Source organism: Amphiura filiformis, chromosome 20 (genome assembly GCF_039555335.1).
Source record: "Amphiura filiformis chromosome 20, Afil_fr2py, whole genome shotgun sequence".
NCBI lineage: Eukaryota > Metazoa > Echinodermata > Ophiuroidea > Amphilepidida > Amphiuridae > Amphiura > Amphiura filiformis.
The window spans coordinates 19,344,686-19,358,719 of record NC_092647.1 but is presented as its reverse complement, the minus strand read 5'-3'; the positions used below and the strand labels follow the sequence as shown (position 1 = coordinate 19,358,719).

Below are 14,034 nucleotides of genomic sequence, written 5' to 3'. Positions count from 1 at the left end.
CATATACCTATTCATCTTGCTCAGAATATTGTAACAAAATGAAAAAAGGTGCATTATGTATGCCCATTTAGATACCCATTCATCAAAATATGCAGAAAAACCCCGAATTTGAAAGTTGCAGTAAATTGTATTGATTTGAATTCAGCACAAAGATAATGACTGGTTTAACTGTAAGTGGAACTTTTGGGTTTTTTCTTTAAAAATACTGCTATATTGTCAATATTAAACAAAATTGGGCGTACATAAAACACCTTTATTTCTAAGTAGAAATATTGTGAATAAGATTAATAATTCTGAAGCTATAGTCCGTCAACTCAGAAGTACAAAGTAAATCTGTGGCATCGGGGGTCGATGCTTTGCATCACACACACTACATGTTAAAAAACGCAACACATAAAGAGCGTGGTGCGCTCGGCAATTACAAAGAAGCATTTACACATGCATTGCACTGAAATAATTATTCTCATACCTCCAGTTTCCAAGGTCTATTTACTTTGTACTTCTGAGTTGATGTACTATATAGGCGTATTTGTAATCATGGTAATGGTTGCGTTACTTTTTGTGAAGTTTTTAGTGCCATACAATGGCAATTCAGCTATGGTACAGTACATTGGAGGTGACAGATCCCATCTATTTCAATTGTGTGTGGAAATTGCTCTTTCAAAATGTTTTGTAAATTGATTAAATATTTGCCTTTTGCTTTTCATACATTTGTTGCAATTAAATGACTTGTTATTATTTTAATTCCATGTGTTTTGGTGTGATAATTTGGATTACAGTCCATATTCTCAACAAGCAGCAAGAGAATGGTGGGGGAAACTGCATTCCCCCACCATTGAGGAAAACCCCATTCCCCTGCCCCCACTTTGGGATGGACCAAATGGAAAATTTAGCACAAAAAAAATCAAATATCCAATTTACCCTGTTGGTGACCAATTTAAGCTATGGGACTGAATGCATTAATTACTGGGCTCCCATATTTAATTCACACCAGACTAGCAATAACATTTACCTGCACTTTTTACTTCATTTTACCAAAGTACAAGAAAAAAAGAACAAAACCAATTAATGGGACATATAGAGTGAAAACCACACTACAGACTAACCACAAACAGTCAAATTCCTGTGCTTTGTATGCTGCGAATTCTCGAATATTCATGAGGGCTGATGGTTCGATCTTTTGCTTCTAACAATCAAGCCAGCAATGCGTGCTTTTACACATACGCGATAGAACGTTGCATGTCTTCCGGTTTACGTGATAGATCTTAAAGCTATGTGGTATGTGTGTAAACATTTTGTCTGTCACAATTTATGGAATAATCAGCCCTCATTATCGGGTGATGCTGAGACTTTGACTGTTTGTGGTTAGTCTCCAGTTACTCTGTAGTAGTCTGCAGTGAAAGCAACACCTTTGAAACATAAGTGCCTCCAATGTTTACCTTTTCGCATTATTTCCACAGAAATAAAATGCTTTTTACCCCTGCGCTTACACCGGAGATATCATGGGCAAAAAGGAAATTCAAATACCCTTAACTGTTATTTTGTAATGGCTACAGACTATCAAATGATTATTTTGATACACTTACTGGTACTTCTTCATGGATTACAGCAAATATGATTCCCTTCCTGGACCATAATTGTGAATTGATATCCTTTTCAGTGATTCCCTTTTTACTGCTAGTCCTGCAATGGGCTATTCCAGTTGAAATCCTTACACCCCCTATGGAAGACACAACCTAAATATTCCACACCACAGGGAGTGTGAAATTCAAATGGGGTTACCTGAATGGGTGACTCCATCTCAAACCTACAACCACTGTGTGGGAGACTAAGGGCATGTCTTCCATAGAGGTTGTATGAACTTCAAATGGATTCTAGAATAGCCCATTATTTTTTGAACAAACATGGGAAAATGAGCAAAGGGACCTCACAAGCCTTTTACACTATAATCAACTATGTGCTTTCTCCACATTACCACCTGTTTCCTCCTCTTTCTCTACCACCTCCTCCTCCTCTTCTTCCTCCTCTTCCTCATATTGTGGCACGACCATTGTCTTTATCATTGGGTCTCTCTTGGTGGCCCAAGGTGGGGATATCCTAGCGTGCATCCTCCAGGCGCCATTTCTATTGGGAAGATGTTTTTCAAATACTACATAATCTAAAACGTCTCTGGGTACATCTTCGTCTCCGATCATCACCCGTCCGAATCTGTCGTAGATGGCTAGAGTCTGTGAAAAGAAAATAGAACAAAGATTTTAAAAAACGGTCAACGGTCAAAATAGGGTCAACGGTCCCAGATAGGTCATCTGAAGATATGAAACTATTTCTTCATTTTCATTTTCAGCCTGATTTTTGTTTTTTCAAAATTTCCCCCAAAATGATCCATCGCTACTGTAAGGAACTGTGTTCGAGTGTAGTAACTCTGATTGTGGATTCTCTACTGGTCCAACGCTACAGTGCTCCAGGGCAGAATCTCCGACTTTGGATTCTCTGTGCCTAGGTGCATCAATGATCCACCGCTATATATAACAACAAAATAGATTATTTTGGTATCAATCAGCGCAGTATCTCCAACAGTAGATTCTCTGTGTCCCCGTCCGCGCATAGAACATCCACTTCCGGAAGTTCTGCACAGGGGAGCAGGAGCTCCACTGGTGGATCTTTTACGTAACTCTTTTAGTAATAATTGGTTTCATGTATACTTAGGCACCAGAAACAAATTTGTTTGATCTTTGGATCGACCATCAATGCTGGTTTGATGTGTGTTATTAATCAAATATCAACTAATTAATCAGAATTAATGCTAACTTTATATTGGTCAATATCACTCCAGGCAAAAATCACTATGTTATCACAATTAACAATAGTCAATTAATTGATTTCATAAATAATAAGGATCGATCAAGCACCGATGGTCGATCAAAAGATCAAGCTAATTTGTTTCTGGTGCCTTATTAGTTATGTATCAACTTCTAAAAATCAGAGCTATACAGGCATGACAAATTCAGTATACTTTGAATCAAATTGCATGAGCAAGATCATTGTGTGACCCTTAAGGGTATCCGTAGGGAGAACACTTTGTTTTACGGCCAGGTCTGGCCAGGTGCATGTTTGTTCGCAGTCTACAGGTGTAACTAGGTTGTTGTATATTCTATAATTTTCCTGGTGTGTTAACTGTGATTACATCTAGACACCAGTTTCTTTTTAATTTGAACGGGACCCTAATTTAATGAGAAAAACGCCGAAAAAGAGAGGCCCGGCAAAAGCCGATTTGCAGACAATTTTGTAGCTACAGACAGCACGTATTCCATATAACAACTACGGAAACCAATCAGTGCCAGAAGTGTTGATTTATATTTCATCCACTTAGATTTGGCTTAACCCACTAAAAGGTAAAACTTTAAGGCTGATCATTTTAATTATAAATGTAGTGTGTGTGTAAAAGTATATTTCTCAAAATGGAGGAGAGCGCCTATGACTATTGTCCGTTCTGTCTACATGGTCTATGATAATTATTTTCTTACCGAAATATATTCACTTAACACAGACCACGGTTGCCAAACAAATGAGGGCAAACCGCTGGTCAAATCATTGAAATATTTTTTTTTATCAACCGTTGGTTTCTATGAGATAAAAAACTACCAGAAGTCGCGTAAGCCAATGTTGAGAAGTCATGCAATATTTTTCTTAACCATCAATTGGTGTCTATAGGACAGGAAATTGTCGCGAGGAAAATCTTCAAAACTCATCCTATTGACCTAGGCCTATTACATCGCGGGTTTGGCAACCCTGCAATATATACAGTTATATAACATCGCACCGCATTGTGAGGTGAACGAACTGAATGTTGACATTGTATTCAGGATTTAAAACAAGAACTGTCTTTAACCAGACAATGCGGTTGGTATAAAACATAGCGTGTGATATCATGATATCAACTTCAAAATCTAAAAACAAAAGTAAAGAAATAATTTAGGGCGTAAATAAATAAACAGCGACAGCAGGTGCTATCTTGTCAATAATGATAAGAGGAACATGAAAAAAACCAGCAGAGAGCATGCACCCCAGTAAAGAGTTAAATAAAGCAAGGAAAAATCATAATGTGCAGAAGGCCTACTTTTCGCATGATATTCACAGAAACAAAAATAAAGAACTAAAGATCTAAAAACAAAAGTAAAGAAAATGAGGGCGAAATAAATAAACAGCGTACAGCATGTGATGATAATTATACACTTCGACCAAAAATTAAAAAAATACTTAACACGCGACATAAATAAACAGCCATCTATCAAGAATGACAAGAGGAACATGAAAAAAAAAACCCTAATATATGAGAGCATGCACCCCAATAAAGAATTGCTTTAAAATAAAACAATGAAAAATCATGACATGTGAAATGTATGTTGATACTTATAAATAATACTCAAGGGTGAAATAAAAACACTTAATTATCTACCGATATTTCCACAGTTAAACATACTCAGTGATCACTTGTACTAAAACAAAAATAAAGAAATACTTCACAAATGATAAGAGGAACACATAAAAATAAATAAGCTTAGCATGTCCCAAAAAAAATTAGTAAAAGATAAAATAATGATAAAACGCGTACAAGGGGCAAAATATTTGTCGCAAAAACTTATTAAATGCTCATTTGCTCTAAGATATTTAATGTTTGCAATTTACTCCTAGTTTATCATTTATTTATTATTTATCTAGGCTTATATATCTTTTATTTATTTATCTATTAATTTATCTATTTATCAATTTATTTCAATATCATTATTATTAAGTGCCTATTTATAATGATATTTAAATCTATCAACATTATGCTTACGTCATCCAGGAGTTATTATCCCACTTGAAATCGCCATATAAACACAAATTAATAAAGAAATACCCAATGGGTGAAATAAAAGCATGATCTATCTTTTCAAGAATGAAAAGAGGATATAAAAATATAACAGAGCATGTCCTATAAACATGATAAAGAATTATTTAAAATCGTACAAATGTGAAACATGTAATATGACATATACTTAAGGGATCTGGAATGAGCGTTTGAGCGCTTCGACAGTATTTTTGTGGGAAATGAGCACATCAGACATATCGAATTGCATTCTGAATACTGAAGAATGTCTTTCTCATATCAAATAATTTTCATTTTTGAAATTCACGATATAATGCAAATTTTATGACAAATTATTAAAATTTGATATTTTTCAAATTTTGATATATAACAGTCCTCGAAGTAAATTTTATAAATCTAATGACATATTCTTAAAGTGTATGTAGCTGGGAGGAAAAGCCGACGATCAATTGAAAATTTTGACCTTTCATATTGAATATATGGATTTTATTTCCCAAAAAGACCTATTTTGGGGGGGGGGGGGGAAATCCATATCTTCAAAACGAAAGGTCAACATTTTCAATTGATCGTCGGCCTTTCCTCCCAGCTACATATACTTAAAGAATGTATCATTAAATTTATAAAATTTACTTCGAGGACTGTTATATATCAAAAATATCAATTTTAATGATTTGTTATAAACTGTGTATTACATTGCTAATTTCAAAAAATCAAAATTATTTGATATCAGGACATTCTTAGTATTCAGAATGCAATTCGATATGTCTGATGTGCTCTAATGTCCCGCATAATAAATACTGTCCAAACGCTCATACCCCAGCCCTTAACATAAAACAAAATAAAACGGTCATGATATTAATGACATTAAGGGCGAACACCACTAATGAAGCGCCTTGGTTGAAATGCACGTGAAAATTAATGTCTTTCTTTGCTCAATTTGAGGCCTTTTTGGCTCTCATAGTTGCCTGATGTCCCCCGGTTACATTTTATTAAGAAACAAGGTAGTGTAGTTTCTCTCCATTGATTTTGCAATAGCGTCTCCAGGAGGGGGGCTCAGAGGGGCTTTCAGATTTATGCGGTGGGGGGGCTTAATGGCTAAAATCGCCAAAAACCGCCTGATTTTACATATCCCTCTAGCGTTGGTTGTCAGTAGATTGCAGTCACTCCTCATCAAGTGTTGACAAAGACAACAGTGGTTGTTGAAACGCATACACAGTAAGTGCATTTTCTTGGATCAGATACTACGAACTCTGGTTTACTAGTTTACTCTACCGATCCTGATGAATTTGTTCAATCAATAACGATATCTGGGGACCAATCACAAGCCAGATTCATTTAAAGATGCATTACATCATGACCAATTTTAGTTAGGCCAGAAATTGGCCTAACTCTCCATAGAATCCGTGTTAAAAAGTTATCCGCAATCCAAAGTCAGTAGTCCACTTGGGAAGCTAACAAACAGAGGGCGTACGGTGACTGAAAAGATTAGATGTGAAAATCTATCAATTGTGCACAAATAATAAATCAGAGTTTTAAGCTTAAATGCAATAGCCAGAAGCACAATTGGCAAGTGGAGTACGGAGAAGTCTAGCTACACCCTGGAAAAAAAAAAAAAACAGTATTTGAAACGAGGAAATGTGCAATATGACTTAATGTAATACATTAGAAAAGGCTTAAAAGGCAACTATTAGGCCCTGATTCATATTTAATCATCATTTAGGCCTGTAAATTAGATTGTATGTGTAAATTTAGCAGGATCCGACTTTTTATGACGACTTTCAAAATGTGTTACATTTCAGAAACACCAAGCTGTTTGTGAGGTGGCGTTAGCTGTATGGGTTATAGGTTGAACTTTTTACAATATTTCTGGAAAAAAAATCCTGAAATCCATATATTAATTTTTACAATGGATGTCGTCATCTGACCTTCTGCTTGCAGAAAGGGGGAGTTTTGAAGAACTGAGTTGTTTTCCCGGCCCCTGTCTGTACAGAAAGTCAGTGGGGGTTATTTACTGGTGTGCACCCTAAAAGGCCCTTGTCATAACCAATGGTGGCGGCATGATGTGTCTCGTGCATGAGGGTTTAGGGAAAATTAAATTATATGGCTAAAATTGAGGTTGCATGTGTAAAACATGGTCTTTTTTTAACGCATGTTTGGGGTATTGAAATGATATTTTTTTGGCTTGCACAATCATGGTAAAGATCCATGTCATACATAAGAGATTATAGGACATACAATACTTGGTAGGCCTAATGATAATGCGTAAACTTTGTACCTGTTAGGGAACTGAAATCAGACTGAAAACACAAACGTCATTCGAGGCTCTGTCTCACCAGTTGCATTTACAAGGCCCTTGTTATAAGCAGTGGTGGCGGATGATTTTTTTCTGGGGGGGGGAAGGGTCACACAAGGTTCTGAACAGAAACGTCACATACGGACCCACCCACACTACCGAGAACCGCGAATGCCGAGAACCGCGAAAGCCGAGAACCGCTCTAGTTTTAATTGAGACTTTTCAACTTGACTATGTCAACAACACATTGATGTTGCCAACTTGCGTCCACGGGCCTAATGTATGGTAGAATAAAAAAAATTTACATTGTACATTCTTTTTTGTTCAAATTGTGCTTTATCAAACTACTTCCATTTTTGCAATTTCTCTGGCTTATTAATAAAATCTAAAATGCAAAATTCCGAATTTTGCTCCATTTGATGGCGTTCTTGTTTTAGTATATCACTGCTACTCCTTTCATATGACAAGATGGCCATTTTAGTTGACTGCATCTCTTGTATAAAATCATAACATGAGCTTGCTCAATTACGCCAACTGGGAATATCAAATAACAAAATGTGTCAAAATCCTTGACTTATTGCTGTAATATAATCAATCATAACATGTTCTCAATTGCATCAAAACCTGAAACAACAAAAACCGCTGAAACTGAATAGCAAAACCTGTCAAAAGCAAAATTTATAGCTATATTCTGTTACCTTACATACACACACCTAGATGAAGCATAAAGGCGCAGGATTGGTCATTGCACAAATAGCCTTCAATTGCAAGAAAGTGTGCAATTTGTATAAATAGCACAAATTGCACAAATAGCCAGTTGCTTAAGCAATTTTCACAAATTGCATAAATAGCCACAGGTGTTGCAATTTGTGGAATTTATGTCAGTAAATTGCACAAATAGCCTACAGTTGCAAGAAAGTGTGCAATTTGTACAAATAGCACAAATAGCAACGTATGTAAGCAATTTTTACAAATTGTACAAATAGCCACAGGTGTTGCAATTTGTGCCATTTATGTCAGTCAATTGCACAAATTGCCTACAGTTGCAAGAAAGTGTGCAATTTGTACAAATAGCCATGTACGTAAGCAATTTTTACGAATTGTAGAAATAGCCACAGGTGTTGCAATTTATGCAATTTATAAAAGCAATGAGGACAATATCTGAGTTGCTTCCAGTAAGCGCTTATTTGTGCAATTTGTGCAATTGGTGGAAAGAAAATTTAAGGAAGAATGATACGTACGAGGATGTTTATAAGCAAAAAAAAATCCCAACCACCCTAACTACGGTTACACTAATCTTTTCCGGGCTCACGCTGCGCCATTTCTTTCGAGAACTGCTTTCATATCATAATCATCATATTCATCATTATCGGAGTCATCATCATCCTAGTCATCATATCGGAGTCATCATCATCCTAGGCGTCATCATTATACTCAAAAGCTGTGTCGGCAGTGTGATGATATTATATCCAATTCATACTGAATCTGAGGCATCGCCGTAGCGCTGTCCCATTGCTTTCGAGAACCGCCTTATAACCGAGAAAATTAAAGGAAGAATGATACGTACGAGGATGTTTAGAAAGAAAACCAAGTCCAAAAACTGCCCTATCACTAACACTAAACTTTTCGGGGCTGCCTTAATCATCATCATCATCATCATCATCATCATCATCATCATCATCATCATCATCATCATCATTATCATCAACATCGTCGTCAACATCATCATCATTATCATCATCATCATTATCATCATCCTCATTATCGGAGTCATCATCATCCTAGGCATTAATGCAGCCCGAAAAGTTTAGTGTTAGTGTTAGGGCGGTTTTCGGACTTGTTTTTTCTTTCTCCTAGGCATCATCATTATAGTCAAAAGCTGCGTCGGCAGTGTGATGATATTATATCCAATTCATCATCCGAGTCATACTGAATCTGAGGCATCGCCGTCTTGTCATCCTCATCATCATGGTCATCAAGAGCGCTGTCCCATTGCTTTCGAGAACCGCCTTATTACAAACCGAGAAAATTTAAGGAAGAATGATACGTACGAGGATGTTTAGAAAGAAAACCAAGTCCGAAAACCGCCCTAACACTAACACTAAACTTTTCGGGGCTGCCTTAATCATCATCATCATCATCATTATCATCATCATCATCCTCATTATCATTATCATTATCATCATCGTTGTCGTCAACATCATCATCATCATTATCATCATCATCATCATCATCATCATCATCATCATCATCATCATCATCATCATCATCATCATCATCATCATCATCATCATCATCATCATCATCATATTCATCATTATCGGAGTCGTCATCATCCTAGGCGTCATCATTATAGTCAAAAGCTGCGTCGGCAGTGTGATGATATTATATCCAATTCATCATCCGAGTCATACTGAATCTGAGGCATCGCCGTCTTGTCATCCTCATGGTCATCATGATCATCCAAGTCTTCATCATGCGAGGCATCGTCATCAACAAAATTTTACGGTTCTAATAGGGTAATTAGACTCCCAAAATAGCGCTGTCCCATTGCTTTCTAGAACCGCCTTATTACAAACCGAGAAAATTTCAGGAAGAATGATACGTACGAGGATGTTTAGAAAGAAAAAACAAGTCCGAAAACCACCCTAACTAGGGAAACACTCAACTTTTCGGGGCTCCCCTAATTTCAATAACGCTAATAAAATGACACCTTCATTCATTTTGTCATTATGCTTAGGCTTGGTTGGGGGAATTATCATCATCCTCATTATCATCAACATCGTCGTCAACATCATCATCATTATCATCATCATCATCATCCATCATCATCATCATCATCATCATCATCATCATCATTATCATCATCCTCATTACCGGAGTCATCATCATCCTAGGCATTAAGGCAGCCCCGAAAAGTTTAGTGTTAGTGTCAGCCTGTCAGGGCGGTTTTCGGACTTGTTTTTTCTTTCTCCTAGGCATCATCATTATAGTCAAAAGCTGCGTCGGCAGTTCTAAGTTCAAAATTGCATAAATTGCACAAATTGCTGACGGCTAGAAGGGACTTGGCGATCAATGTCATAATTGCTTATATAGTCGGCACCTTAAAGCCCTTTCCACCAATTGCACAAATTGCACAAATAGCGATCATTGGAAGCAACTAGGATATGAGAAAAATAATCTAAGTTCAAAATTGCATAAATTGCACAAATTGCTGACGGCTAGAAGGGACTTGGCGAACAATGTCATAATTGCTTATATAGTCGGCACTTTAAAGCCCTTTCCACCACACAAATTGCACAAATAGCGATCATTGGAAGCAACTAGGATATGAGAAAAATAATCTAAGTTCAAAATTGCATAAATTGCACAAATTGCTGACGGCTAGAAGGGACTTGGCGATCAATGTCATAATTGCTTATATAGTCGGCACCTTAAAGCCCTTTCCACCAATTGCACAAATTGCACAAATAGCGATCATTGGAAGCAACTAGGATATGAGAAAAATAATCTAAGTTCAAAATTGCATAAATTGCACAAATTGCTGACGGCTAGAAGGGACTTGGCGATCAATGTCATAATTGCTTATATAGTCGGCACCTTTTAAGCCCTTTCCACCAATTGCACAAATTGCACAAATAGCGATCATTGGAAGCAACTAGGATATGAGAAAAATAATCTAAGTTCAAAATTGCATAAATTGCACAAATTGCTGACGGCTAGAAGGGACTTGGCGATCAATGTCATAATTGCTTATATAGTCGGCACCTTAAAGCCCTTTCCACCAATTGCACAATTTGCACAAATAGCGATCATTGGAAGCAACTAGGATATGAGAAAAATAATCTAAGTTCAAAATTGCTTATATGGCCAGTACGTTAAAGCCCTTTGACCCCTTGTCTTTTGCATTTACTTCTAGCTATTTGTGCTATTTGTACAATTTATATATGTGGCGAAATGTAAAATTTCCCTATACCTTAAGTATAGGAAATTTACTAAAACAACCAATCCTGCGCCTTTCTCAGATGAAGGCGAGCATCGAGTGGAGGAGAAGCGTTAGAGAAACTAATTCATTTAAAATTCGCAAACAAGGGTAGTTTGAAAACTGAGAACACCCCTGGAAGAGGTGGTTGTTTTGACTGTGCTATTCCAGTTAGAATTCATACACCCCCTATGGAAGACATGACCTTAATCTCCCACATAGAGGGTTTAGATTACAACTGGAGACAGCATGACCTTAATCTCCCAAACAGGGTGTGTAGATTACAAATGGAGTCACCCATTCAGGTAACACCATTTAAAATTCTCACTCCTTGTGTGGAAGATTAAGATCGTGTCTTTTATAGGGGGAATAAGGATTTCAACTGGATCAGCTCATTTCAAATTGTTTTAACTAGCAGCCTCATGCGTGCATCAAATCCATGCAGTTTTACAATGGATATTTGCACTCAGTAGGCACTTCATGCACTGAATTTCTTACACAAGCAAATATGAAATGCACAGCTGATACTTGTTTGAGATGGATGACAAAACCCATGTAATTGCACAACATTTCAGCACACTCAGGTGGAACCCCAAACCCTACTTGTCATCTATGGTGTATGCAGGGATGGGTGAACAATTTACTTAATTCAGTGATCCCAGAGTAAGGCACAACATTTTTTTTTTGGTCCTATAGCGCTATCGGTGCCCAAACAGGTGCCGATGAAACTTTATATCATACCCTGAATATTTGTACAGAGCATTTGTTTTTTATTTAAGGTGGCCCTATCGGCTAATGCAAAAATTTAGATTTTCTCTCAATTTAAATTTGTTAAAGCTCTTGCCTTGTAGATTACAAAACTGAAAATTTTATTTCAATCGGACATTCGCTTCTCGAGATATGGCCTGTCAAAATGATGCAAAACCAACAAATTGGCAACAACTTTCCTTTTATTTTCTATATTTTTGACAAGTCCAGTTGCCAGGTAATTTTCTAATTATATATGCATGAATTATGCAAAGTAAAGTTTTCAGATAGAATTAAAAGAGCTATGGTACTGAGGCATGGTACATGGGTAGTACACACAAGGTGCTACAAAATTACGGTTGCGTTTGGCAAATTTCAATTTGCATAATTAATTAGGGTCACTAATTAGAAAAGTTGATTAGGGCCCTAATTAATAATGCAAATGGAAATGTGCCACATGCAACCGTAGGTTTGTTGCATTTCATGTGTACTACCCATGGTCAAATTGTTGTGCTGATCTTTCAAACACTCTTCAAATTCTGCATAACAGATTAGCTCGCATTATCCTATCTGCTGATATTAGAACACCTGTTAATGATATGATGAGTATCTTACAATGGAACAAACTAAATGATAGATGGTCTAACCAAATGTTGGTTCTAATATTCAAATGCCTTAAAGGTATGGCTCCAAGTTACATATCATCTCAATTTAATTTCATGTATAGCATGCATTCTAAAGGCACAAGGAGTCAAACCAACTTTAATCTCCACGAAGTGTCATGGAATATTAATGCAGGAAAAAGACTTTTAATTCACGTGCTGCTAAAATTTGGAACAGTCTTTCTGCTGATATTAAATGTAATTATGAATCCATGAGTCTCTCTCAATTTAAGCATAGGATTCATTCTTCATAAGTTTGTTTATTCCATCTGCATTATAATCTATCTGTGTGTTCATACATGTATGTAATTTTTAAGTTGTATCGTAAAATAATTTATATTATTTACATGTATGTATTTATATGTAATTTTAAATTTGTTTTTAACTTAAGAATGTGAATGTTGTACTTTTTGATGCAGGGCCTCCTTGGAAATCAGTGTTTTAGCATTGAAGGGGCTACCCTGCCTAAAGAAAGAATAAATAAATAAATAAATAAATAAATACCAAGTTGCAGTGCCACACCTCTTCTAATTGTATCTGAAAACTTTACTTTGCATAATTCATGCATATATAATGAGAAAATTACCTGGCAACACTGCATGCCAAAAATAAAGAAATTAAAAAGAAAGTTGTTGCCAATTTGTTGGTTTCACACCATTTTAGCAGGCCATATCTCGAGAACCGAATGTCCGATTAAAATAAAACTTTCCGTTTTGTAATCAGGAGAACAAGGACTTTTACATATTTAAATTAGAAAAAAATCTATATCCGATAGTGCGACCTTAAAATGAAAAAACATTACACTATGCAACTCTCCAGGGAGCAAAGTTATGAGTCATCGAACCGGGCACCGATATTTCTATAGGACCAAATTGAATGTGGTGCCTAAGTGTAACAAAATTAAAATTTGTTTATAAATTGCTTAAAAGTGAAGGATAAGTCATTCGAATTAGGTATTTGTGAAATGAAAATTTGGCAAAAATATAAAAAAAACACCCCAAAACAGCAGTATTGACAAAGTTGAAGCTCCATTCAAAATACATGTAGCTAATTTCTTTATTTAATAAGTATATCTTAGTTTCAGTATTTGCCTACATAAGCCTGAGTGGAGTAAATCGGGTCATATACATATTGCATAGTCACGGTCACAAGGTTTATTAAAGTGTCAGTGTATCATTGGTTAGAATTATACCAATCATGATTAACATGATTTTAGCAGCAATGTACTAGGTTCAGACAGAGCCCGCCCCCACAAGTTCTGTCACCAATATGTCTAGGCCAATCACATACACATACATACAGGCGTTGTAGCCATGATAGACTGGTGAGCCCCCCCCCACAAGTTCTACCACCAATCAGACAAGGCTAATCACATACACTGGTGATCACTTTCCAATTACAGGCATTATAGTATACAGCCAATCAAGTTAATTGGATGCATGGTTGGAATGGGCTATTCCATTCAAAAGCCACAATACCC

At 36.4% G+C, this 14,034-nt stretch overlaps 1 protein-coding gene across 1 annotated transcript in view; it reads right to left on the bottom strand.

Annotated features, from left to right (window-relative positions):
• Window positions 1–221: 221 nt before the first annotated feature.
• Window positions 222–14,034, bottom strand: part of LOC140142644 (large ribosomal subunit protein mL45-like) — a 35,538-nt gene continuing 21,725 nt past the window's right edge. The window contains 1 exon segment of the mRNA XM_072164646.1: window positions 222–2,228. Coding sequence (XP_072020747.1) covers window positions 1,950–2,228 — 279 coding nt within the window. The 3' untranslated portion in view covers window positions 222–1,949.